At 36.2% G+C, this 25,275-nt stretch overlaps 1 protein-coding gene across 18 annotated transcripts in view; it reads left to right on the forward strand.

The window, feature by feature from the left end:
- Nucleotides 1-25,275, forward strand: part of MLLT10 (MLLT10 histone lysine methyltransferase DOT1L cofactor) — a 250,987-nt gene that overhangs the window by 95,245 nt on the left and 130,467 nt on the right. For all 18 annotated transcript variants that reach the window (XM_053654738.1, XM_053654736.1, XM_053654737.1 and 15 more), the window contains one exon: nucleotides 24,430-24,533. In XM_053654738.1, the coding sequence (XP_053510713.1) occupies nucleotides 24,430-24,533 (104 nt within the window). The remainder of the gene's footprint in view (nucleotides 1-24,429; nucleotides 24,534-25,275) is intronic.

Here is a 25,275-nt window from a genome sequence, read left to right on the forward strand (position 1 = left end):
GCGAGCCTGCTGCCCCGAGCAGGCTTCCCTTCTCACTGGTTTCTCCGCATGCAGGTGCGCAACCGACCGCAGACAGCCCGCCGCGCCTCTTCCCTGTGCGCTCCCGTAGCTAGCTCGCTTTCGGCCGCTTGCGTGCTCACCGCGCACCACCCTGGAATTTTTTCTTGGTAACCCGTTCCGCTGCTGGCTTCGCTCCTCATTCTGGTCCAGCTGAGTATCTAGTTGTCCTTTGGACTCCGTATTGTCGATTTTCCGTGTGGCTAGGTTGTGACTGCTGTTAAAAATAGTTGTTCTTAGATTTGATTGTGCACAGAGGCAAGGTGGTTCCTCCACCTACATCTCCATCTTGGCGGAAGTCTCTTTTTTCTTTTAACATTGTAATGTGCCTGTTTTTTCTTTTGAAATGTTTTTATATTAGAGATGTTATTATTTTGTCTTACATGCTTTGTATGCTTTGATCATAATTTAACATTGGATTTTAATCTTTTACTATATCTGTGGTTTTATTGTTATTATAGCAAGTTAATTTTTTGTTCAGAAGTTTAAATCTTTTATATAATTTACACATTCTTTATTGTTTCTGCTTTTCTTTTAATTAATTAATTAGTTTATTTATTACTTATTTATTTATTTTCAGAGAGAGGGGAAGGCAGGGAGAGAAATAGCAGCGTGTGGTTGCTTCTTGTGCACCACCAACTGGGAACCTGGCCCACAATCCAGGCATGTGCCCAGACCTGGAATGGAACCAGTGACCCTTTGGTTCACAGGCTGGTGCTCAGTCCACTCAGCCATACCAGCCAGGGCTGTTTCTGCTTTTCATACTATGCAAAGAAAATCTTTCTCAACACTAAATGTGTAAATAATTTTTGTGCTTTCAAAGTTCATATTTAAAATTTTTAAAGTATGTATTTTTGATAATGCTATTACAGTTGTCCCATTTTTTTCTCCCATTTATTCCCCTCTGTCCTGCACTCCTCTCCCACCAGCATTCCCCCCCTTAGTTCATATCAGTGGGTCATACATGTAAGTTCCTTGGGGTCTCTATTTCCTGTACTGTTCTTAACCTCCCCCTGTCTATTTTGTACCTACCATTTATGCTTCTTATTCCCTGCACTTTATCCCCTATTCTTCTCCCTTCCCTTCTGATAACCCTCCATGATATCTCTGTTTCTTTGATTCTGTTCCTGTTCTAATTGTTTGTGTAGTTTCTTGTTTTGTTTTGTTTTGTTTTTGTATTTTTAGGTTCAGTTGTTGGTTGTTGTGAATTTAATCTTGGATGTAGGTCCTTGCCTTTCATGACTCCAAATACTTCTTTCCAGCCCCTCCTTGCCTGCAAGGTTTCTTTTGAGAAATCAGCTGATAGTCTTACAGGAACTCTTTTGTGGGTAACTCTCTCCTTTCCTCTTGCTGCTTTTAAGATTCTCTCCTTATCTTTCATCTTGGGGAATGTCATTATGATGTGCCCTGGTGTGTACTTCCTTGGGTCCAACTTTTTTGGGACTCTCTGAGCTTCCTGGACTTCTTGAAAGTCTATTTTCTTTGTCAAATTGGGGAAGTTCTTAATTATTTTTTCTAAGAAGTTTTCAGTTTCTTGCTTTTCCTCTTCTCCTTTTGGCACTCCTATGATTCAGTTGTTGAAATGTTTAAAGATGTCCTGGAGGTTCCTAAGCCTCTCCTCACTTTTTTGAGTTCTTGTTTCTTCATTCCGTTCTGCTTGAATATTTATTTTTCCTTTTGCTCCAAATGGTTGATTTGAGTCCCAGTTTCCTTACCTTCACTGCTGGTTCCCTGTATATTTTTCTTTATTTCACTTTGTATAGCCTTCACTTTTTCCTCTATTTTGCAATTATACTGAACCATTTCTGTGAACATCCAGATTACCAGTGTTTGAATTTTGCATCTGATAGGTTGGCTATCTCTTCATCCCTTAGTTCTGTTTTTGGAGCTTTGACTTGTTCTTTCATTTAGGCCATAGTCTTTGTCTCAGCATTCCTGTTACACTTTAAAGGATGGAGCCTTAGGTGTTTGCCAGGGCAGGGCAACCCACTTTGCTGCATTGTGGCGCTGTATAGGGATGGGTCTGTGAGGGAACAGTGCTGCTTGCTCAACTCTCTGCTAGCTTTCATTCACTTCCCCTGCCCATAAGCAAATTGGACCTTTCTGGTGTTGATTCCTTTGGTGTGTGGGTTTGTGTATGTTCTAGGACCCTGTGGGTTCTCTCCAACAAACTGTACTGTGAGACTGGGAGCCTTAAGAAATAAACATTTTTGCATTATTTTTGTGTAGTCCTAGACCTCATTATTATTTTCCTAATTTCTCCAATTTTTTTAGTAATGGTTTTCATAGGCAAAAGATTGCAGAATGCATTTTCGTCTCTCTTAAGTTTGCTTTAATCTTAAATCATAACTCAGTTTTTCTCTGGCTTTTATAAAGTTGATTCTATGAAGATTACAGGCCAGATATTTCAATAGAATGTCCCTTGTATAGATTTTTTTTTAATGTTTCCTCATTTAATTCAGATTATGTGTTTTTGGCATGAATATCACAGAAGTGAGTTCTTTTCATTACATCTTAACGGTTGATAACAAGATTTCATTTTTTCCCATTACTAGTCATGTTATCTAGATCACTTGGTTAATGTTGTGCCTGCAAGATTTCTCCACTAGGAAGGTAATCTTTTCCCCCTTAATAATCAGTAAGCATTTTGTGGAGAAATACTTTGTGTGTTAATATCTTGTTTCTTATGCCTTTTACCCACTAATTATAGCATCCATTATTGTTCCTTGGCTTAATTAATTTTATTGGTGGATCAATGGCAAATGGTGCTTTTCTAATTCTAACATTCTTTTAAATTTTATCTATCTATCTATCTATCTATCTATCTATCTATCTATCTATCTATCTTTTAGAAGGGAAGGGAAGAAGAGAAATATCAATGTATGGTTGCTTCTGGTACATCCCCTGCTGGGAACTGGCCCATGCTGGGAACTGGCCTGCAACCCAGGCATGTGCCCTGACGGCGAAATCAAACCATTATCTTTTGGTTTGCAGGCCTGTGCTCAATCCACTGAGCCACACCAGCAAGGGTAATTCCAACATTTTTTATATTCATCATTTAGCATTCCACTTTCAGAAAAAGCTTTCTCCAGTCTCCAGTTATTTATTTTATTTTACTGTATTTTATTTTTATTTAAAACTTTGTGTATTTATTTTTTGGAGAGATATGGGACACAGGGAGAAAAAGAGAGGGTGAGAAACATTGACATGAGAGAAACATTGATCAGTTTGCCTCTTGTACACATCCTGACCAGGGACTGAACCTGCAGCCTAGGCGTGTGCCCTGACTGGGAATTGAACTAGTGACCTTTCGCTTTGTGGGACAATGCCCAACAAACTGAACCACACCAATCAGGGCCTCTCTCCAGTTATTTATATTAGTATGGATTGATATGTACTATGTATTACTAGTTTATTTTAATGGGTCATTTTTCATTGCTGATGTTTTTTTTGATGCTCATATTATATCAGGTTTGGCTTGTGGGACCATTCAACCTGACTTCTATGTCTTTTGCCATGTTTCTTCCATTCTGTTAACTGTTTTTTACTTCTGACTTAATAGTATATTACTGGCTTATCTTGTATCATTCCTGCCCTAGCCCTAGAATCACCATTTCTTGTTTTAGGTGAGAATGATACTTTTAATCCAAAGTAATACAAGGTATGCTCCTTGTTATTGGGGTATTGCTTCTCTTAGGCCTTTTTAATGGGGATAGCTAGGAAATAGATGTGTGTATATGTATGTAGATACACAGATACACATACATTCACATCTGTATTTTTTCTATACTTATCCTCATATATTGAAGACTGTGAGGTCACATCGAGTCTTCTGCTTCAATATATAGTTATATACATGCTCACACATCTATTTTTATTCCAATATCAATCGACTCTATATAGAGAGAACCATAAACTTTTAGTAACTTTCCAAATCTATACAATATTAAAATTATTAGAAAATACTAGAAAAAAATCTAATGTTTTTCATTCCTGTTTGTTACTTGACTCCCATTTATCCTCAGTGTACTTACTTATTTGATCAATTCTCTTGTATTAACAAATCTTTTATTGGTGACTTTAATGCAGAGCTCATTCTAACTTTATTCAGGCTCCGCACCTCACTGTGGATTGTAGCTGCATCCCTGCATAGCTGCCTCTGTTACCACCACTCCTCTCCACCCCTCTCCATGGTTGGTCTCCTCACCTTTTTCAGTTTCTGACACCTCATTCTTAACACTGACTCTCTATCCTCAACCCTCTCATGTGAGCCAGCCCTACTTTGTCTCTGACAGTGTGGGACTGTCCTCTCCTTCCCAGAGTGGGTGCTGCCATGTTTGGCCCCAACCTCATGATTTGAAGAAAACTGAATTATTCAAGGAGTAAGGGAAGGTTGATAGAAAGAAGAATGAACTACTTTGACTTAAATGTTTTATCCATTTAATTTAAGAATATAGTGTGGTATGTATTGAACTTTTTCCTTCCCACATGGTTGGGCAGTTTAATATTATTCATAGATAATCTATGTTTTTCACAGTGATTTGAGTTACTGTTTGAATCATTATTGAATTCGTGGGTATTCTTCACATTTCTCCTGTTCCACTGATGTGTCTTTCTGTTATCCTAGTAGCACAGTATTTTAAATTATTATGGCTTTATATATACACATCTTAGTACCTGGTAGAAGAGACATTGTCATGTCTTTCTCCAGATGAACGGGACTAACAAACTACAATTTTTATTATACTGGCATCACAATAAAATATTATGTTGGGGAAGAATTAATCTTTTTTTCTTTATTTTGTATTGTTTGTGCTGTTGTAGTTGCTCCTACTTTTTCCCTCTTTGTCTACCACCACAAAGTCCCTGCTCCCTCTGTACCCTCAGGCCATCACCACAGGCATAAAAGTTCTTTAGCTAATCTCTTCGAAGAATTTATATTTTAACGATATTGAATCTTCTGTTTCAGAAACTTGGTGTATCTCTCCGTTTGTCAAGTTTTTTCTTTTCTCTTTGGTGTTTTCCTTGTATGTGGTTACTATATATGTTTCTTGTATTTTTTATGGTTGTTGATTTGTTTCATATAGTTCACCTTAAAAAATTTAATATTCTGACAGAAAACTGTACTTGAACAACAATTAAATAAATTATAAAAAATTAATATTCTGTCTTCACAGATGTTTAGGTTAATAGCTTGCATGTTAATTCTGAAATGATCATAACAATTGGAATATGGATCATTGAATTTGGGAAAACATTAATTCTTAGTGAATGGTCGTAAAGAATAATTTGGAGAACATTTATTAAGGTAGTGGACACTTACTGTTGACCTGCTTTGTACCAAGCATTGTGCTAAACATTAGGAATTCAAAGATGCAAAAAAAACCCCCAAACAGGGTTTTCTCAATGTGACACCCAATTAGTCAATTAAAAAATAATTACAGTGTATGAAAAGAATAATGTATATTATAAGTAATAAATATAAATGAAGTGTTATGGAGCATAATGAAAGGCAGGATTATTTTTGCCTAAGGAATTGAATAAGGTACTTAAACAGATTATAAGGTCCTTGAAGAGTAACTAATAATTTGACTTGTGGAAAAAAGTATCAAGTAATTTCATACAGAGAAGGTAAAATAAAATAGGGTAGTAGATTCAAATGGTAGATGGTAGGCAGTTCAGAGAATAACAAATAATTTTGTGTTATTGGAAAATTGTGAGATTTAGGAAAAAGTAAAAGGATATTTTATATATGATAGGAAAGGTAATTTTCTAGAATGTCTGTAAATCATATTGTTAAGTTGCAGAGAATTCACTGTATCACCCTGTTAAGTTTTCTACATGCTGGTATTAACTATGTAATGGTCAGTTTTTGTACCACTTGTCATCAGATTTGTGTTTTTATTTTTGACCTCTTCCGTTTTCCTGTATCAATTCCTCATTTCACTGACATGTACATTTTGTTAGGAAACATAGTGTGGCATATGTTATCTTTAAATGATTTTTAAAAAATACAAAGATTGTTGGTTTTCTTTAGTCATGCAGAAGCTTTTTAGTTTGATATAGTCCCATTTGTTTATTCTTTTCTTTATATCCCTTGCCCTTGGGGATGTATTGGTGAAATATTGCTATGTGAGATATCTGCAATTTTTCTGCCTATATTTTCTTCTAGGACTTTTATGGTGTCACGTCTTACATTTAAGTCTTTTATCTATCTTAAGTTTATTTTGGTGTATGGTATAAGTTGGTGGTCTAGTTTCATTTTCTTTTCTTTTTTTTTTTTTTAAAGATTTTATTTATTTATCTTTAGAGGGGAAGGGAAGGAGAGAGGGAGAGAAACGTCAATGTATGGTTACCTTTAATGCATCCCCTGCTGGGAACTGGCCTGCAGGGAACCGGCCTGCAACCCGGCTATGTGCCCTGACTGGGAATTGAACCTCGATTGTCTGGTTCGCAGGCCCGTGCTCAATCCACTGAGCTACATCAGCCAGGGCTCATTTTCTTTTTCATGTACTTGTCTAGATCGCCTAACACCATTTATCGAAGAGGCTATTTTTACTCCATTTTATGTTTCTGCTTTGTCAAATATTAACTTCATGGCTAAAGAAAACACCAACAAAATGGAAAGGGAACCAACCATATGGGAAAACATATTTGCCAATGATACCTTGGACAAAGGTTTGCTCTCCAAAATGTATAAAGAACTCACATAACTCCACACCAGGAAGACAAATGATCCAATTAAAAAATAGGCAAAGGACCTAAACAGACACTTCTCCAAGGAAGACATACAGAGGGCCCATAGACACATGAAAAAAGTTCTCAACATCGCCAGCCATTAGAGAGATGCAAATTAAAAAACCACAATGAGATAACCACTTCATACCAGTTGGAATGGCCATCGTTAATAAATCAACAAACAGCAAGTGCTGGAGAGGTTGTGAAAAAAAGGGAACTTTAGTACACTGTTGTTGAGAATGCAGATTGGTGCAGCCACTGTGGAAAACAGTATGGAATTTCCTCAAAAAACTAAAGATGGGCCCTGGTTGGTGTGGCTCAGTGGATTGAGTGCTGGCCTGCAAACAAAAGAGTCACCAGTTGAATTCCCAGTCAGTGCACATGCCTGGGTTGCAGGCCAGGTCCCCAGTAGAGGGTGTGTGAGAGGCAACCACACGTTGATGTTTCTCTTCCTCTCTTTCTCCCTCCCTTACCCGCTCTCTAAAAATAAATAAAATCTTAAAAAAGAAAAAAACCCAAAGCTAAAGATCGAACTGTTTTTTGATCTAGTGATTCCACTCTTGGGAGTATACTGTAAAAATTCTGAATCACCAATTCAAAAGAACCTATGTACTCCAGTGTTCATAGCAGCGTTATTTACAGTAGCCCAGTGCTAGAAACAGCCTGAGTGCTCCTCGCTAAATGAGTGGGTCGAAAAAACTGTGGTACATTTACGCAGTGGAATACTATGCAGAGAAAGAAAGAAGGAACTCCTACCCTTCATGACAGCATGGATGGAACTGGAGAGCATTATGCTAAGTGAAATAAGCCAAACAGTGAAAGACAAATGCCATATGATCTCACCTATAAAGTGGAATCTAATCAACAAAACAAACAAATGAGCAAAATAGAACCAGAGACATGGAAGTAAAAACAAACTGACAGTGACCAGAGGGGAGGCTTTAGGGGATAACAGGGGAAAGAAGGGGAAGGCTCAAGCCAAGGAACACGAGTAAAGGACTCATGGTCATGGACAGTGAGGGGGAATGAACCATGGGAGTGGTGTTGGGATGGAGCAGAGGAGCAATGGGGAAGAAGGCAGAGCAACTGTAACTGAACACCAATAAATACAAATATATATATATAAATTTTACAAAAGGAAATGTGAAGATTGGGGCAACATAGAGATTTGTGAACCTTTTTGAGATGGAAGCCTGTGTTCTTCAGAGTGAAGGAAGCATTTCCTTTAGAAAGCTACAATTTCCATAGAGATTGGCAAATTATGTATAATATCTTTTTATATCCTTTTGAATAATCTATTATTATTTTTTTTTTTAATTTTTATTTAAAGAGTGGGAGAGAAACATCAATGTGTGGTTGCCTCTCATGTGTCCCCTGATGGGAACTGGCATGTGCCCTGACCAGGAATCGAACCATGATCTTTTGATTTGCAGGCCCGCGCCCAATCCACTGAGCTACACCAGCCAGGGCTGAATAATCTCTTATTAGATGGCTATAAAGGACTGAATGTTTATAAATATAGGAAGGATAATAATAGACAAAACAAAGAAGCAAATAAAAAACACTAAAATATGTCATTGGATTGTAAAAGCTCAAAGAGAGGACAACCTAAGAATTGCTAGCCTGACTTTGTTTTTTTCAAAAGGAATAGTGGTGGACAGCTATTTTTAAAGGTTTTTATCAGTATATTTTGTATTTGGGTGAAAATAATTTGAAAGTACTAAATATTCTCCCGCGCTTTTAGGACTTCTGTTAGTGTCATTAAAAAAAACTAGGTTTCAGATTGTGCCATTTACACATCCACCTACTCATTTATTCAGCATTAATAGCATCTCCTACTATATGTACCAGGCACTGTGGGAAGCATGAGGAATACATCGTTCAATATTGTTGGATAGACATGCATAAATCGATGGTGGTTTACTGTGTAGTATGTGCATGGATTCTAGAGTAGAGACTGTTCACTTAACCTAGTTTAACATGGCTGAATAAAGAGGGGGGTGGTATCTTAGAAAGCATTTCAGCTTCCTTGAATTTTAAAAAGTTAAGAGGTCTTCAGGTGCTGGTTGTGAGGGGAGGAGGCAGAAGGGAGCACATGAGTGGCTACTGATTTTATAGACTGAAGGAGCAAAAGCTTTCAAGTGGGAAATAGGGAGGATTAGAGAGGGTGGGGAGAGGGGAACGACGGTGAAGAGGAAGGGCAGTATTGCTACAACTTTGAATGTGATGTGTAGAATGCTGAGACAGATTGTCAGGACCAGATTTTCAAGGGCCTCATATATTAAGTTAAGGAGCTTGAACTTTATCTCTATTGAAGAGTTCTTATATTTGGGAGGTATATGCTTAGGTCTGCCTGCCATTCTAATAGATAGTGAAGAGAGGATTGGGAGAGGAGGGATAGAAAGAGAAAAAAAAGTAATTACATAGGAACTGTTTAGGCTTTCACAGTATTCCAGAAAGTTAATAATGACTTAGAAGTGGTAGAGAGTGATAGAAATGAAGGGACAGAGACATTTAGGTAATTTGTAAGAGACTTGATTGACCAAGCTTGGTAATTAGTTTAATGTGACTAATTAGTTTAATGGGGAAGAAAAATCAGAATGGATTTTCAGTTTCAAGAAAGTACCAGGCACATCATCCTTGCCTGAAATAGAATATATACAGAGGAGTCAAGTTAATGGACCCATTTCTTAGTACAAAGACACTAAGTTTGAAATTCTTGGCATATCGTGGTTGGATTTATTACATTGTTTGTAAAACAAGTCTTGTGTCTACAAGTTGATTGTTAGCATTTATTAACAATATAATAATAAGATCCCATGATATAATTCATATTGCTTGTTTTTGTTTGCTACTTTATCCTACTCAAGTGAACACTTAAATTCTTCTTTCCTTTTTTGGTGGACAATGGAATCTTTTGGAAAAGAGACACAATCTCACATCCCTATATTTATCAAAAATTTCTTTTGCCCTTTCTGGTATCTCAGCTCATTCTCAATTTGAATCTCCCTCTTTGGCTTATCTCTTGTCTTTATGTCCCTCCTTCCCCCCAATTCTTACATGTACACATTCAATTTTTTTTAAGTTTTGCTTTATTTTTTAAAGGTTTTATTTATCTTTAAAGGGGAAGGGAGGGGGAGAGGGAGAGAAACATCAATGTATGGTTGCTTCTCATGTGCCCCCTGCTAGGAACCAGCCTGCAACCCAGGCATGTGCCCTGACTGGGAATCAAACTGCAACCCCTTGGTTCATAGACCCACACTCAATCCACTGAGCTACACCAGCCAGGACATATACACATTTTACTGTATTTGCTATTTTTTCCCTCAGGGAATAGCACATTTTAAAAAATACGTATTTGCAGAGGGAAGAGGAGAGGAAATTTCAGGGGAACAGGGGAAGGATTGGCAGGAACAAGTATGGGGGACCACATGGACAGAAACAAGCGGAGGGTGGAAATGGGAGGGAGATGGGGAGGGCTACGGGGGATGGGAGTAAAAGGCAGAAAACTGTACTTGAACAACAATTAAAATGATAAATAAAAATAAAAAATGTTCTTTATTTTGTGCTTCTGTATTCAACTTCACCTTTTTAAAAATATTTTATTTATTTATTTTTAGAGAGAGAGGAAGGGAAGGAAAAAGAGTAAGAGAGAAACATCAATGTGTGGTTGCCTCTCATGCATCCCCCTACTGGGGACGTGGCCCCCCAACCCAGGCATGTGCCCTGACTGGGAATCGAACCTGCGACCCTTTGCTTCACAGGCCTGTGCTCAGTCCACTGAGCTACATCAGCCAGGGCTCAACTTCACTTTTAATTGCCTTTTTTGCCATCCCAAAGTTAAGAGGTTATTCTGTTAAATAGGGTTTACTAAGGACTGTGGAAGAATGGCAGTATAAATTCCGTCAGTGTTATTTCTTTGCTCCTTTACTTCAAAAGATAATGGCAGTATACAGTGGTTCATTAAAATAGATTATGGGATTAAAATCTCACCAACATACAAATTTGCTTATGTCACTTTTTGTTTTAAGGTTATTTGGTGTGTTAGGTAGTTTTAGATGATAGATATTTATATAATCTGTTACGTGTAGTTGATTAAGAGATAAGATTTTATAAAAACATACTTAAAGATAGATACATTGCTTGGCAATATGATATTAAAACAAGGCAAATCAAATTTGACAAATTGTTTTTTTCATAGAAACATTATTATAACAAGGGCTTAGATATAAGACCGAAGACTTTATTCTAGTGAGAAATTAAATTTACTAAAACTAGCTAAAGTGAAATGGGATTGAAGGGAGGGCTGCACCAGGAAGTCTCACAGCATACACGGGGAAATTGGACTTGAAACTAGAATGTCATAGAGTAAATACTGTCTACTCCATCTTTGGAGGTTCTGTAGTCTCTTTTATGCCTATAGTGTGTTTCTGCTTCCATGTAGTAATCACTATAATTCTGCTGTCTTATCTGTGTTTCCTACAGGAAACTGACTCGAAGAATTTTAGTTCTAAATTTCTAACAGAGAAACTCTGGTGTAGGCATCTAGGCTTAGAATAAGGCATTTTCATGTAGGAAAAATATGGGTAACCTAGATGCCATTCCATCAATAGAAATTGAACACAGGATAATTTCTGTATAGAGGTATGAGTGGTGTAGATGTTCTTTACCCTCCTGTTCCACAGAAATTCTATTTAAAACAACTGTAAAATGGCCTATAAATGGTTCCTGATGTACATATGCCAAATCACATATTCTGGTTATTTAATTTTAATAAAATAGTTCAATGTTCTGCCCAGACTTCTTGAGAATTTATCTCTTTTTTTTTTTTCATTAAAATAAAAGTAATGCACAATGGAGTTTTGGGGCAACTTTATTAATAGAGGTGATTTAGGTCACTTAATTACTTAATGAAAAACTGATAAAGGGATGATTGTGTATTGGGAGTTATTTTTCACATCACAGAAGAACACTAGCACATTGATTTAAGGCATGACTTTCGTTTTAGCTTGGAATCAATTTGCGCAAAATTGGGCAAACTGATTTGTGTGAGTTGCTTGATTTTAAAGGAATCTCAGTAAAGTGATTAGTCTGCTGGGAGACAGACTTTGAAGGAAGGTCAGATTTTTTCTAATCTTAGTGGTTCTTTACCTTTTTTAGGTCTTCAAGATTCTGATAAAACATAAGGAATCTTTCCCCAGAATAACATATACCCCAAATATGGTGTAACATAAAATATTTTAAATAATCTTTTCTCGAGGAGCATAGGAATACCCCTTGGTAGATCCTCAAACTTGTGCTTCTCAGTCATGATGAGGATTACCAAATTTTAGATTATATCAAATAACACTTAAGTAATTTAATATTTGGTATATTTAAAAATAATATATTTAAAATTAAATACAGGGATGGGCAAAAGTAGATTTATAGTTGTAATACTAATAAATAATGCAATAATTAATGAATACAGGAATAAACTTGTGTATACTCACAGCTGTAAACCTACTTTTGCCCACCCCTGTATTTAAAGTGTTTTGGTATTCTTTTCTTTTTTTAATTATTATTGTTATTGTTGTTGATTTGAGAGGGAGAGAAACATTGATTTGCTGTTACTCTTATTTATTCATTCATTGGTTGATTCTTGTATGTGCTCTGACTGGAAATCAAACCCACAACCTTGGCATACCAGGACGATGCTCTAATCAATTGAGCTACCTGGCCAAGTCTGGCATTGCTTTCTAATTGTTTTTTGATCTGTAAATAAGAAGAGAGCTATAATTATGCCAAAAATACAGATTTTATTCCTGGCTCTTTACTGATGATTCTAATGTTTGTGCCATAATTTGTTTTGCCATTTTTGTATTACTGAACACTGAGGCTTTATCAAGCTGTTTTTCTGTTACATATAAAAACATGGCAGAAATCTTGCTTCACCAAGCCTTTTCCCTTGTGTTTTGGATTATTCCCTTTGGCTAGAAATCTAGAAGTGGAATTATTATGTGATTGAATAAACTTGTTTATAAAGTTCTTATAATATTGCCTCACTGTTTTCCAAATTTTTATAGCTAATAATTTGTGAAAATGCCACTTTTACCACACCATTATGAAAAATTATTTTAAATATTTTTTAATTCAGTAGTTGAAAATTATATCTAATTAGTGTAATTTTTATTTAATTACTCGTTAGGCCATCAGAACTGGGTTTTTTTTTTTGCCCATTTACCTGTTAAACTGTTAGGTTTTCTTAAGTTATGTACTCTTTAAATAATTGCACTAATTTTTTTTCTGTATATACCTTAGGTTTTTTTCCACTTTGCCTTTCAGTTTTGGTTAATCAAAGAAAATACTCACAAACACACAATTATACTTCATCATTTTGAGGGGTGTCAGACATACAAGGTGATTAAAAACTTGGACTTTTAAAAAGTAGTTAGGTTATATAAGAACATACAGCATGCACCAAATTATAGTGTTATTCATATTTTATTTTCCTGCACTTGCAATACAGAGATCTTTTCTCTGTGTAAACAAATTTCTACATATAAGCACAGAGCAGCCTTGTGGGATTAAGGAAGTTATATACTTATTCTCATTACCATTCAGCATTGTTCCAAGAAATTGACAGAAATAGCTGCAACCATTACTCTGGCTCATTTTCTACAAGTGGCATATATCTGATATATTCTGTATGCTAGAAATGAGATACATAAAGCAAAACGATACAACTGCTGCAGATTTCAAAGTCACATGGAAGATGAAAATGACTTTGTTCATTATCAAAGGTCTTTTTAAGGGGAAAGTCCAATTGCCATATGTAGCACTAAAAACTGAAATGCTGAAATTAAACATGTAAGGATTTCCAGAAATTAATTTCCTTTGTGCCATAATAGACACATGGTTCATTATTTTTTGATGAAGAAAACAGTGGTTGAATCACATATCTGGATATGTTAGCTGAGTGGTTTTTCTCTCAGCTGCGGGAAAACTTTGACAACATATTGTAGCTGGCTTGGCCTATGCCTTCACCCATCCTGCAACATTAAGGGAGGTTCCTTTGTGGTCATCTTTCATACTGCTAATTTAAGCCTTCTTTTCAGTCAAATTAATGTTTTTAGACAAATTTATATTGACTGCAAGTCAGAATTGATTGACTTCTTAGGGAAATGGCAAGGTAACAATAAAATGTGCAGGTAGAAAGAGAGGGGATGAAAATGGAGGGGTTATGTAGGTTGGGAGATAGGTTACATTAGTTAGTATTTTAAAAGGAAGAAAATTGGAAGTTTTATTTCACAGTGCCATATAAATATCTGTCTGTAATCACAGAGAGTAATGTGATGATCTGAGGTTCCAGACAGAAGGGAAAATATATATATTGAATAAGAAAATAAGGCTACATTTTGGGTCTGAAATCGGAATAATGAGATTTCATCCCCCAACAGTACCTTTAAGCAGTGCTTGGATAATAGAAAACTGTGGAATAGTGTCAAAAGGAAGCAGAGCATCTAGCAACAAGTTGTAATACTGATCAAGTTAATACTGCTGGTAAAGATTTCTACACAGCTTGCCATTTTCCCCTGTTGCAGGTCTAGGTTTCTTTTGTTTTTTTCCTTTGAAAGTTCAAAGCATTGACCTGCCCTTAAATTGTGACAACCCAAATTCCCAGATAATACACCATATGACCCCTCTTTTAGGGAATTAGCCAAGTGCTCTTTCCCACAATGATGAGGAAATAAAGACTTTTGTGCACTTACCTGCACAAAAGTCTGGTTTGAAGTAGGCTACTGGATTGGTGTGCTCTGTGACACCTAAGAACATACAGATCTTTCTAAAAGTATAAAACTAACATATTTTTTTTACAAATTGGTTTTGACTTTTGAAAGTTCAATACTTTGTGTGACTTCATCTCCTTTGAGTTTTCTTCAAATAACAACTGGCCCTAAAAAACAACAAACTAAGCAAACAACTAAAAAAGGAAAAGAATCACAGAAATGGAGATCACATGGAGGGTTATTAGCAGGAAGTGGGGAGAATGGGAGAAAAGGTACAGGAAATAAGAAGCGTAAACTGTAGGCACAAAATACATGGGGAGGTTAAGAATAGTATAAGAAATGGAGAACCTGAAGAATTCATATGTATGACCCGTGGACATGAACTAGGAGGGTAGTGCTGGTGGGTCGGGGGATGCAGGGTGGAGGGGCATAAAGGAGTGAAAAAGAAAATGGGACAACTGGAATAGCATAATCAATAAAATATACAAATTTTTTTTTTTTACTTTTATCTAAATTCTTGATTTGTACCTAATACAAAGAACATTTTGGGGGTTTCATAATTTTGTTCAAATTTGCTTCTGCTTTTGTAAAGTTTTAATTTTTATCTTTATTACTATAACATAGCTTCTTTTATTTTTAACTATTTTGTACATTGTCATGTTTAAAATGGTAATAATATAATGAATCAGAATACTTCCCCACCCCCAGTGTTTAGTCAACTGTAAAACATTATCAACTCATAGCCAGTAGCTTAAAACAACAGAAATTTATGTCCAAAATTATGGAAGCTAGAAGTCTGAAATTAAAGTATTGACAGAGTTGGTTTCTTCTGAGAATTCAGAAGGAAAATTTGTTCCATGCCTCTCTCCTAGCCTCTGGCGACGGCTGGCAATCCTGGGCATTCTTTGGCTTTATAGATGTACCACCTTAATTTTTCCCTTTGTCTACATGGTGTTCTTCTTTTGTCTCTGTGTTCTTATGTGGCTGTCTTCTGGTTATTTTTTAAAATCTGAGGGTATGTTTGATTTTAGAGAGGAGGGAAAAGAGAGAGGATGGGGGAGAGAGAGACACACACACAAATGCATCAGTGCGAGGGAGAATCATGGATCGGTTGCCTCCTGCATGCACCTGGACTGGGGATTGAACCTTCAACCTTTTGGTGTATAGGATGATGCTCCAACCAATTGAACCACTAGCCAGGGTTGTGGCCATCTTCTTATAAGGACACTAATCTTATCCTTATTCACTATGCCCTAATATTAACTAATTATACTTGCAGTGACCTGATTTCCAAATACGATCATATTCTTAGGTATGGGGTGGTTATTAGGACTTCACATAACTTTTTGAGGGGGACACAATCCAATCTATAGCAACCTGACACCTGATTCTGCCTGGCCCCCATTAATTTTCTTACAACATACAAAATCCTTTTATTCCATCCCAGTATCTCTCAAAGTCTTAATCTATTCAAGTATCAACTGTTAAGTTAAAAAATCTTACCTAAATATAAAACACCTGAATGTTCCAAATATCGTCTTCTAATCGAATCCTCTAAATCAAGCATGGATATGGTCCTTCCTGAGGCAAATTCCTTTTGATCTATGAACCTGTGAAAATATAGAAGAGTTATCTGCTTTCAAGATACAATGGTGGGACAGGTATAATATAGAAATTCATATTCCAAAAGGGAGAAATAAGAAGGAAAAAGGGGGGTACTGGTGTAAAGCAGGTTTGTAACTTAGCAGAAAAAATTCTGTTAGCTTCTAAGACCTGAGAATAATGCTCTGTGGCTTGATGGATCTGTCTCCTGTACCCATTGGTGTGGCCTTTTCCCTTAATTCTCTTCTAATGATACCATATGTGTAGGTTGAAGGCTGGGGTATTGGGTTTTTGGTTCTATGATGTTTGTGCTCTGTGCTCACCTTTCAGCTATATTGTTCACTGTGCCACAGGAGGTAGTTCTCTCTGCGCTCTGACTTTACCACCCATTTGCCTCTCCTTTGGTGTAAGATTGCTGTTGTTTTTTATTTGATATTTTGGTTTTGAATTTCTTTGTTGTTTTGGTCTAGACTTAGTTTTGGTAGCTCTGTATCTCTCGTCCTTGGAGGTTCCTTATCCCTCTCCTTATGACATACTTTGCTTTGTATCTGTGGAAGGACTTGTGAGAGAGAGCTTCCTGCCCCTTTTCCAGCCTAGATTTCTGGTACTATTGTATTGTTTGTGGATCCTATGGTTGGGAATTTTATTTGCTCTTTGCCTAAGTGATAAAAGATTTTTTTCCTTTGTTCTCCTAACTATGGTGGGTCTTTTTTTTTTTTTAAGATTTTATTTATTTATTCTTAGAGAGAGGGGAAGGGAGGGAGGGAGAGAGAGAGAGAGAAATGTCAGTGTGTTTGCCTCTCACATGGCCCTCACTGGGGACCTGGCCTGCAACCCAGGCATGTGCCCTGATCGGGAATTCAACTGGTAACCCTTTGGTTCATAGTCTGTGTTCAATCCACTGAACTACACTAGCCGGGGCACCATGGTGGGTCTTTATCCATGCCTTAGGCATGATAGAGTTTGTTGCCAATCCCGCAGATGCTTAAGGCTTTTGAAAGGAGTGGGCAAGAGGTGAGATTTCATATCTTTCCCTTAGTGGTGCCTGATTTCTTTCTTTACACTTACACCACTGAGTGAGATTCTTTCTGGTTGTTTTGACTCCTTTCTTTCAATCCTCCCCATGAGTTCCTTCTAAAACCTTATAGAATATAGCCTGTGAATGAGTGGAACTTCTCTTCTGTCTGTGTTTGCATACTAGCCTATAATCAGCCTTTAGCAGTTTGTTAAAATTTTAGCTGTTTCTTTGCATTTCCTCCTGTAGTCTGAACGTCTTGTGGTTCTTAGTGGGTTGTGGGGAGAGTGCATCTCTTTTTGGAGTTCAGGCTACTTGGTTGCCTTCCAACTGCAAATCTTTTATAAGTTTCAGGAAGTTGCTATTTTCTACTTTAAATAGCTTTTTCTTGTTAAGTTTGATGTAATGCTCTTCAAGTTTTCTACTTCTTAGCAGGGTTGGAATTTGGCTCTTGTGTTCTTTTGCTATAAACACGGTTTTATTGAAAAAGTTAGGTCAAATAATGGCTTTTTTTTCCTTTAAAAGGTGAAAACTTTCAGGCTATGAATTTGCCACTGAGTATAGCTCTATTCACATATTTACCATTTTATTTGATATGATTTTTTGCTATTTGTGAGCATTTTCTCAATAATCCTCAGGTAGTTTATGGCTTTCCTCTTGATTTAATAGTTATTTAATGAGAATCTTTAAATTATTAAATTACTTGTTTTTCTATCTTGATTCAGGTATCTTGGGGCTCTGTTATTAGATGTATATATTAAATTAAAATTATTATAACTTTCTGACGGATTGGCCTTCTTTTAAAAGATTTTATTTTATTTGTTCATAATGGAGATGGGAGGGAGAATGAGAGGGAGAAAAACATCCATCCATATGAGAGAGAAACATGATTGCTGTCCCTTGAATGTACCCCAACCATGGACTGAACCTACAACCTAGGCAATGCCCTTACCAGGAATCAAACCAGCGACCCTTCTGCTTTGTGGGACAGTGCCCAACCTGCTGACCCATACCAGTCAGGGCAACCTTTTCTATTATGAGAAAATGGTCCTCTTTATCTTTTCATTTCAAAGTTTTTTCTTGGGGGGGTGGGGTCTTATATAATGATAGCCATTCCAGCTGTCTTCTGCTTTAACTTTGCATGGTAAATTTTTTTTCATTCATTTACTTTTAACTAGTTAGTAACTTTAAAGTATGCCTTCTGTGGACAGCATATGGAACTTGTTATTTTATCAGTCTCTGCCATTCAGTTGAAGCACTTTCACATTCAATGATATTATTAATGTAGTTGGATTTATGTCTGCCATTTTAGTTTGTTTTCTGGTGACAAGTTTTTTCCTCTCTTTTTCTTTTCTTAAAAGATTTCCTTCCTTCCTTCCTTCCTTCCTTCCTTCCTTCCTTCCTTCCTTCCTTCCTTCCTTCCTTCCTTCCTTCCTTCCTCCCTCCCTCCCTCCCTCCCTCCCTCCCTCCCTCCCTCCCTCCCTTAAAGAGAGAGGGAGGGAGGGAGGGAGAAATAGAGGAAGAAAAGCATGGATGTACAAGAGAAATGTCTATTGGTTGCCTCTTGCATGTCCCTAGCCAATGACTTGTGCCCAGTCAGAGCATGTGCCTTGTTGGGAATCATATCAGTGACTTTTAGGTTTGTGAGATGATGCCCAATCCCATGAGCCACACCACTCAGGGCTCCTCTCTATTTCTTTTTTTACTGCCTTCTTTAGTCTTATGTGGATATTTTCTAGTGTACCATTTTTATTCCTTTCATTATTTTAAAGTTATATTTTCTTGGGTAATTTTCCTTTTGGTTGCTATAGGGCTTACAGTATTCATCTTAGCAGAATCTACTTAGTATAATGAAGAAAATTCATTCCTATATGGCCATTCCTATCCTCCCCTTTGTACTGTTATAGATAGTATGTAAATTATTGCTTTATATAGTCTTACATCTTTTCAAGGAGCTAGGAGAAGGAGATTAATTTATAGATTAGATGTGTATGTATTTGTATATTTTCCTATGTACCATTTTTGTTGCTATTCATTTCTTTCTATTGGTTCAAGTTGCCATATGGTGTTATTTTCCTACTTCAATATAGCTTTATTCCCACTCCCTTTGGTTTTGTTCTCATTGTCAATTATATATTTATTTATTTATTATTATTATTTTTAAAGATTTTATTTATTTATTTATCTTTAGAGGGGAAGGGAAGGAGAGAGGGAGAGAAACATCAATGTATGGTTGCCTTTCATGCGTCCCCTGCTGGGAATTGGTCTGCAAGGAACTGGTCTGCAACCCAGGCATGTGCCCTGACTGGGAATCGAACCGCGATTGTTTGGTTCGCAGGCCCGTGCTCAATCCACTGAGCTACACCAGCCAGGGCAATTATATTTTTATATGTTATAGTCCCAACAATAAAATGTATGGGTATTGTTTTATACAATTACTTTTTAAATTAAGAGAAGAATAAGAAAGAAATATTTACTTGCGGTTTTTTATCAGACCTTTAATCATCTCCTACAAATTACCTTTTTCAGAGCTCTCTGTTCTTTTTTATTTAAACATATTTTTTATTGAGTTTATTGGGCTAACATTGGTTAATAAAACTGTACAGGTTTCAAGTGTACAACTCAACAAAACATCATCTGCACACTGCTGCGTGCACGTATCAATCACCCAAAGTAAAGTCTCTTTTCATCCCCACTTTTCCTTCTAGCTATCGCCATATTGTTGTCTGTCTATGTATATTTGTTTATTTATTTGTTTGTTTAATTCTTTCGCCTTTTGTTCACCCAACACCCCCAACCCCTCTCCCTTCTGACAGCTGCTAGTCTGTTCTATGTATGCATGCTTATGTTTCTATTATTTATTATATTCCACATGTAAATGAAATCATATAGTAATTATCTTTCTCTGATTGGCTTATTTCACTTAGCATAATATTCTCCATTTGTTTTTAATTATTCTTTTTTTAAAAATTTCAGCTTTTTGGAGTATATAATAGACTGAAGCTGTTAGTTTTTTGTGTGGATTGGAGTTATTGTTTAGTGTTACTTGGTTTTAGCCTAAAGAATTTCCTTTAATATTCCTTCTTAGTCAAGCTTGAAGAACAAAGTATCTCACTTTTTGTTTGTCTGAGAATGTCTTTATTTCACTTTTATTTTTGCAGTATAGCTTCGTTGGGTATAGGATTCTTGGTTGGTTGTTTTTGTTCTTTCAGCATTTTGAATATGTTTTTTTGCTGCCTTCTGTCTTCATTATTTCTGATGAGACCTAAGGTGTTCAATTTATTGTGGTTTCCTTGTATGTGTAATTTTTTTCACCTTATCAAGATTCTCTCCTTATTTTTGGCCTCTATCATTTTGAGATTTCTACATTTTTATCTTGTTTGAGGTTAACCTTTTGGATTACTGTTTTTCATAAATTTTGGGAAGTTTTCAGACATTATTTATTCATATACAGTTTCTGCCCCTTTCTTTCACTCCTGGTTTTCTCATACATAAAAGTTAGTGTACCTGATTGATGGTGTCCCACATTTCTCAGAAACTGTTCTTTAGGTAGTATAATTTAAAAATATTTATATTGTATAATCTCTGTTGATTCTGCTTTTAAGTTTGTTGTTGTTTTTCTATGGCTTATCTCTTGAGTCCCTTTAGTGACTTTTAAACTCCAGAATTTCCATTTGGTTGAAGTGTTTTAAGCTCAACCTCAAGCCATTTCAAATGTTTGCCTTCTTGTTCTTGTGCATAAGATCACACTTTCCTGTCTCTCTGTCTTATAATTTTTTTGTTGAAAATGACATTTTAGATAGTTCAGGGTGGGGCAAAAGTAGGTTTACATTTGTATGGAGAATAATGCAATAATAAATAATTCTGTTCCACATACTCAAACTGTAAGCCTACTTTTGCCCCAATCCTATATTCTGGAGAATGATTCTTTCTTCCCCTGTGGGTTTTTTTGTTGTTTGTTTGCTCAATTATTTTTACAACTTTGCTGGAATAATTCTCCGATGTGTATTTTCCTAACAGTGTATATAGTCTTAGATGTCCTTGCTCGGATGTCTTTCCTTTTTTTTAATTTTTTAAGCCTGACTTCTTATGTTGCCTGTGCATCAACATAAACCACTTATTAGTCAAAGATTGTGCTTAAGCCCTCTTAGCTAGTTAGATTTTAATCCTTCAGCATTTCATATTTGTGTGTGACTTAGATTTATTTTTCAAGGAGATCATCTAAGGCTTTCTCTTCAGTCCTTTTTGAGAGCATGCAGCCTTGAGCATGCACACAGTTTTTTAGATCATTTGATATGAGTGTGATTTTATTTTCAAGTCTGGACTGTTAGGAGTTGTCCTAAGAGTAACTTATTGTTCAACCAGTTTTGATCATAGGTTGTACTAAAGCCCCTTGAGCCTTATTGATTGATGGCTTTGTGAGTGGCTTTAGGGAATGCTTTTAAGTCTGCCCCAAATCCCACTTCAATTTCTCCTTATTGGGTGCAACCTAGTTCGTGTCCATAGCCTTTTGGACCCACAGAGAGGAGTGTGATTCAGGGTCCTTATTTGCTGTCTTTCTCTTGCTGCCCTACTGTTTTGCTTGTTTGTACTAGTATTTTGGAGCCGCCAGTTCCATCTTGTTTACAACCAAAGTGTTTTTAAAACACTAATAACATAAAAAATTATGTTATTACAGTTTACCCAGTTATTCCTCCTTTGCCCCATTCTACCCAGGACCCCTCCTCCAGTGATACCCACTCCTTTGTTCATGTCCATGGGTCATGCATATAAGTTCTTTGGCAACTCCATTTCCTGTATTTGCTCTTAACATCCTCTTGCCTATGCTGTACCTACTAATTTGTACCTGATCTCTTCATCTTTCCCCCAGTCTCCCACACCATCCTTCCTGCTGGCCACCATCTCAGTGTTCTCCATATCTGTGATTTTCTTTCTGTTCTGCTTCTTTGCTTATTTTGTTTTTTAAAGTTAATTGTTGATAGTTATATATTTATTGCTATTTTAATGTTCATAGTTTTAATCTTTTTCTTAAATAAGTCCCCTTAACATTTCATATGATAAGGGCTTGGTGATGATGAACTCCTTTAGCTTTACCTTATCTGGGAAGCACTTTATCTGCCCTTCTATTCTAAACGATAGCTTTGCTAGATAGAGTAATTCTAGCTTGTTTATTCTACTAGCGAGCTGGGGAATGGATGGTAGGACCCCAGGATTCTTGGCCTGTTGTTAGGTCAAGGTGGGAGTTTATGAGTGGAAGCTACCAGGGATGAGCAGGATGAGAGTCACTGGAGACCTTGCCCTCCTAGGGTGAAAATATAGCCTTAGATTAGGAGTTGAGTGAGAGGAAGCCCTCATCTTTTTTGATCACACTCAATGGAAGGGAACTTCCAAAACAGAGAGCTAGCGCTTTGTGTGGAGGTGGCATGGTGGTGATGGGAGCCAATCATAGCTCAAGTGTCACAAGCACTGTTCTTGAAATTTAGTAGATTTTCTTGAATAAAATGTTCTTTATTTGTTGCATGTCTTCAGTACAATTTTTAGAGACTTTAGAGTGTTCTTTTTCACTTGTGAATGGTTAATTCACTAGGGAGAAAATCAGTGGTGTTCTTCACCCTGCCATTCTTGTAGTCCTGATGTTCTACCTCCTGTTTTTTATTTATTTATTTTAAATAAAGATTCATTGTAATTTTTAGTTTTATTGAATGGTCAAATGATGTGTCTTTCACTGTCAGCCCTTTGGAAGTTATGGAGATATTCTTTGAGGCATATTTGTACAATGCATTTTCCAAGAATTTCACTATATATTTTCACTATATTTTACTCTTTTAGTCAGCTTTCTTTTTCTTTTTTAATCTTCTTGATCATTTGTAGGCTAAAAAAATGTACGTTAAATTTTTTCATTGTCCTTTTATATTGTTTTTTTTGTAATTCGAACAGTTAGAGATGTTCTTATTCAGTATGTCTAGGTAAATAGTTTTGTTGTAACTCGAGACTTTACTTTTTATAGGTATGAAATAATTTCTGTAATTCAGTTCAGTGTGAATCCTTTTTTCAACAGAAGATATTATATTTGTGTACCTGACTAGATATTAGGCTTTTTGGGTAAATGTTGTTGAATGATGTTATTTGGTACCATATTGCATAGTGGGGGAAAATCTCTTTAGCTCCCAAAATTCATGTGATCCTCTTGAAGTTGGCTAGGTTATACTTTATTACTGTTCAGAAATTGGTCTCATTTAGAAGTATATCACCTGATTGTATGTAGACATTAATTTTTTGTTTACTCAGCTTCTAGTCAGCTAAGAATTTTATTCATTATACAGATACTCATAGGTTGCCATTTATATAATTAAATCTTCTGTGAAGTTCAGCTATTTGCATTTGGTAAAAGTAAACAGATGTCAGTCAAAGTTGCGAGGAGTGTGTATTAGCCAATATCTCTTGGGGGCATCTCTGACCTTAGCTCAAGTGTCTGTTTCAGACCTAGTATGTCGGGTTGACAGGACTGAATGAGCCCATGTGAGATTTTTGTAGACGATTGGACTGCCTTAACCTTGCTCACTCACATAGGACTGTCTTTAATCTCTTAGTTCCCAACTTCCTGTATCAAACTCCCTTAGATATGTTTACTTCCCAAAGAAATGAAGGTCAAAATTTCTTTTTACTTCTTTTTACAACATTGTGACAGGGATCAGGTGAATATTGGTGAGGAGGTTTTCAGACCAAGGTGTGGTAGACAGTGTCCTGGTCTCTGGTCTCAGTACCTGTGAAGATTCTTATTTTTATTTTTTTAAATCATCACCTGAGGATATGCTTACTGATTTTGGGGAGGTGAGACAAACAGACATTGAGAGAAACATTGATTGGTTTACTCCCTTACGAGCTCCAACCGAGGATCAAACACACAACCTAGGTATGTGCCCTGACTGGGGATCAAACCCAAAACCTTTTTGTGTATGGGATGATGCTCCAACCAACTGAGCCACCTGGGCAGGGCAAGATTCTTCTAATTTTGCAGGGATTGTGAGTCTAGGAAGACAGTGCCTTTGTGAAATCCTAGGTCTATTTATATGTCCTTGTTTTTGGTTTCATATTTATTTGTATTGTTTGTAAAAATTAGGTTATAGTCAAAAGGCATGAATTCACGTTTTGAAGTAAAGTAGGTTAGATAGTAAAACATGATCTTTACTCCTGAAGATAGTTGTAAAATTCAGAGTTTCACTTTTGTTTTTGTTTTTCTATCCTAAGACTTGCTACATTTGTGATGAACAAGGAAGAGAAAGCAAAGCAGCCACTGGAGCGTGCATGACGTGTAATAAACATGGATGTAGACAGGCTTTCCATGTGACATGGTAAGTATGTTTCCATCATTGGACACAACTGAAATTGGGACTGCCTTTTAAATAAGAGACTTAGGTACCCAAATACTTTTTACAGTAAATTTTATTGGGGTAGTATCTATGTTTAGATTTTCTTATTTGTGATAAAGGTAATTCTAATAATTGAATGTATTTACTAGTGTGAATTTTCAGTAGGTGGATCCTGGTTCCAGTGTCTTTATTCAGTTTCATTTTATTTAAAATATTAGTGTTGGTTACCTACCCTTTGATTTGTTATTAGGTAAATTTTGTGCAGTGCCTGAAATATTAGTAAGGATTCAATGAATGGTAGTAGCATTTCTTGCTGTCTGTATTTTAAAGAGGAAAAAAGTAATCAGCATTATACTCAGTATTATAGTGGCTACTTCTTACAAAGTTACTTAGATGTTTTTTCAGCATAAAATTTCAAGAGCAAAAATATCCTAAAAAATTTAACATAATAGATAGTAGTTCAAAATAAAAGTCTGTGAAATTTATTTACTTAGAATCAACCTATATTTAATAGTCAATATAGGCGTATGCTTTATTTCCTGAACTCTTAGTGTGTGGATTTATGAAGTCTATTTTAGATTATTTTGCGGGAGTGCAAAATATTTTTTAAATAAATTCTCTTAATACTGTACTTAATTTTTCCATGATAAAAGTTCATTTTGGGGGTATGAGATATATACTAATAGTTATAATTTTGGATTGTTAAAAGTGGAAGGTTAAATTG

This window comes from Artibeus jamaicensis, unplaced genomic scaffold, assembly GCF_021234435.1.
Source record: "Artibeus jamaicensis isolate MK-2021 breed Jamaican fruit bat unplaced genomic scaffold, CSHL_Jam_final contig_867, whole genome shotgun sequence".
Taxonomy (NCBI): domain Eukaryota; kingdom Metazoa; phylum Chordata; class Mammalia; order Chiroptera; family Phyllostomidae; genus Artibeus; species Artibeus jamaicensis.